Source organism: Cynoglossus semilaevis, chromosome 14 (assembly GCF_000523025.1).
Source record: "Cynoglossus semilaevis isolate Cse_v1.0 chromosome 14, Cse_v1.0, whole genome shotgun sequence".
NCBI lineage: Eukaryota > Metazoa > Chordata > Actinopteri > Pleuronectiformes > Cynoglossidae > Cynoglossus > Cynoglossus semilaevis.
Window position 1 is genome coordinate 3,813,368 of NC_024320.1, and position 2,721 is coordinate 3,816,088.

General features: G+C 39.6%; 2 protein-coding genes across 3 annotated transcripts in view; one reads left to right on the forward strand and one right to left on the reverse strand.

Annotated features, from left to right (window-relative positions):
* The window catches only part of LOC103389163 (threonine synthase-like 2), a 649,915-nt gene that overhangs the window by 283,108 nt on the left and 364,086 nt on the right, over positions 1-2,721 (reverse strand). The gene's annotated exons all lie outside the window — the stretch shown is intronic.
* The window catches only part of arrdc1b (arrestin domain containing 1b), a 26,198-nt gene that overhangs the window by 16,884 nt on the left and 6,593 nt on the right, over positions 1-2,721 (forward strand). The window contains exon 3 of one of the 2 annotated variants that reach the window (XM_017038436.2): positions 2,325-2,375. The exons of the other annotated variant lie outside the window; for it this stretch is intronic. Coding sequence (XP_016893925.1) covers positions 2,325-2,375 — 51 coding nt within the window. The remainder of the gene's footprint in view (positions 1-2,324; positions 2,376-2,721) is intronic. 2 annotated transcript variants of the gene reach the window in all.

A 2,721-nucleotide genomic window follows, 5' to 3' on the forward strand; every position in this document is an offset into this window, starting at 1 on the left:
GTGTGATAAAAACAGCAGCTGCTGGTCCACTGCTGCCTCATGTGGTGGGTTGACGTCACGCCAGTAAATATGTACAAAGGAGTTCAAACCCCAAAATGACTAAACAGCACATTTCAACCTCCTGATGGAGTCAGTGGTGGAGCTGCAAATCCTGATTGCTGTTTTAAAATTGGAGATTTTTCCATAAACTTGACATTTGAAAAATGCTTTAACGACGTGAAAAGAAGTGTTGAACAAAATTGGAAAACAAACTGTTTATTTTAAGCCAGTGATGAAATCAAAACACATTTCAAAAACTAGACTTTTACCTGAAGTTTCCTTAAGAGTGTATAACAGGGCTCACCAACCTTTTTGAAACAGAGAGCTACTTCAAGGGCACGTATCAATACGAAGAGCTACTTGTCTGATATAGACTTCCCAAACAATGTAATAATAATCAGTTCTAGGACATACAATAGTAGACAATCATCATTGTAACCATTTGAATATCACTGCAAATGTAACTGATTCAAAAAGCACAGTAACAGTACAATTTTTGACCTTCTTGTTGACTAGTTTGATTTCAAGAACATACCCCGCGGGCACCTCAGGTAGTCCACGGGGGCTACCAGGTGACCCCTGGTGTATAACCTACAATACTGCTGCTGCACCTGTACCGTTTACGTCTTCATCTGTGGTGCAAAGAAGCCCACAACCTCACACCCTCATGCACAGAGCTGACGTTGAAGGAAAATGTTGTTTTTGTCCCTGATGAGGTGAAAAAAAAAAAAGCGGTTTTATTGGAGTCGACTCACCTGCAGAATTAATAAGAACAGGTTTTCCGACGCGTGGCGGCCAAGCAGCGACTGTTATTGCTGCCCGGTTCCCTCTGTTATCTAAGCAATTAACGTCGTAAAGACAGACAAGCGATTGAATTTTCCGTTCTACAAGCGCTCATGCTTGTTAATGATGGAACAAGACTCAAAATGTCGGAAAGTTGGATGAAAGGCTTGGACTCCCATATACGTATTTTGTCAGAGCTACATCTGGACCGAGCTCTTGCAGAGGATGCTAGGAAAACTGTACGATACCCCTGGTATAATAATAAGGTAGACAGTACGACCTTTTATTTAACCTTTTTTATATGAGCAAATATTGCATTAGGTTGTAAACCAATGATTGCCAACTGAATATAAAAAAATCACCATGACCACAGCTAGGCTGCCTTGTGTTAGTTACTTTAGCCCTGAGTGCCCACCAATCTGTGGAACTGTACACCTGTCTGCCAATAAAACTCCACTCAAACCTCAATATCTCCAAATTATATTCCATGACACACAATCATTTTATTTAAGGTTTACTACACTCTGTCTCCACCTATTAGGGTTATTACTGCCACCTACTGGGTCTAAGTTTCACGAGAAAAACAATAACTTAAGTATAAAAGAGAAAGTACAGACAGAGGGCAGTGTCCATGAAGCTGAAAGTATCACAACATAAAAAATAGAAAAATATTAGTCCTTTGAACTGCTTAATGAAAACCAACCTGCTCTCAGTCTCAGGTCTGGCATTTCCCACCTTGTTTTGTTTGTATGTCACTGATTAACTACCCTGTGAAAGGCTGCAGCTCTTTCAGTGACATACCGCTGCCCCGACCCCCCTCTCAAAAACACCACCACCATCATCGTCATCATCATCATACTGTTGACTCTAGTTTACTGGTTTCACTAAACCATTTTATTCACTGTAAAAAAAAAAAGTCACAGTATATAGCAACAAAATGAGGTTAGCAGTTAAGGCAAAGATGGTGGCAAACTTCGCCAATATGTCTGAATATTATAGAGCAGAAGTAAAGACACAACAGAAGTAGGAATTGCAACAGAAAAATGTTTTGCTTAGAGAGAGATAAAAAAAGAACTCCATAAATAATAAAATTTGTCATTTTTTTGGCCAAATAGCACAATGTTTTTAGCTTTCAAGCTATCGTTAGCAGTGGCATATTAGCTATACATATACATAATGGATGGAATAAGTTGACAGAGTTGTAAAAATCACTGAAAGTTGCTACTGAAAGAGCTATAATTTAGAATCTGGAGACAATCACTGAAAGTTGCAAAGAGCTATAATTTAGAATCTGGAGACTTTTTAAAATTTATATTAGGGTTAATTGTTCCCTTACGTTATATTAATTTGAGTGAAAATGAAGTGCTAGGCTTCAATAGCACTCAGTGCTAACATGTAATGGCATTGGGTTTTTTTCTGTCATTGCATTTTTTTTTTTCCATTTAGTCAAATAAAAATTTGAATTGAATCTGGATGAAGCTTGCTCTTGCTTCCTTTTACAGGGACGTTAACGGCTGGAGAACACAGTTTCCCTTTCCAGTTCCTCATTCCAGGTGAGTCTGCCTGACGGTTTCTCTGTGGCCCTGTCCACACCCACCATTCGTCTAAACCTTTCACTCCACGTCACATCATCAGGTTGCTGTGATAACCGGTGATAACACGTTTTTTTCCTCGTCTGTCTGCGGCCTTTGTCTCTAATATGCAGCACACAACCGACAAATCTGATGAGTGATAACTGATGAGTGTGTGAAGAGTCATACAAGAATATTACACACTTGAAATGACACGGGCTTTGTCATGTCACATATCCTTATGAGGTAGTTCCTCCAGACGTCAGTGCTACGGTTGAATGTATTCATGGGCAAGCTATGGCCCACGGGAAAAGTTATGGCCATTTGG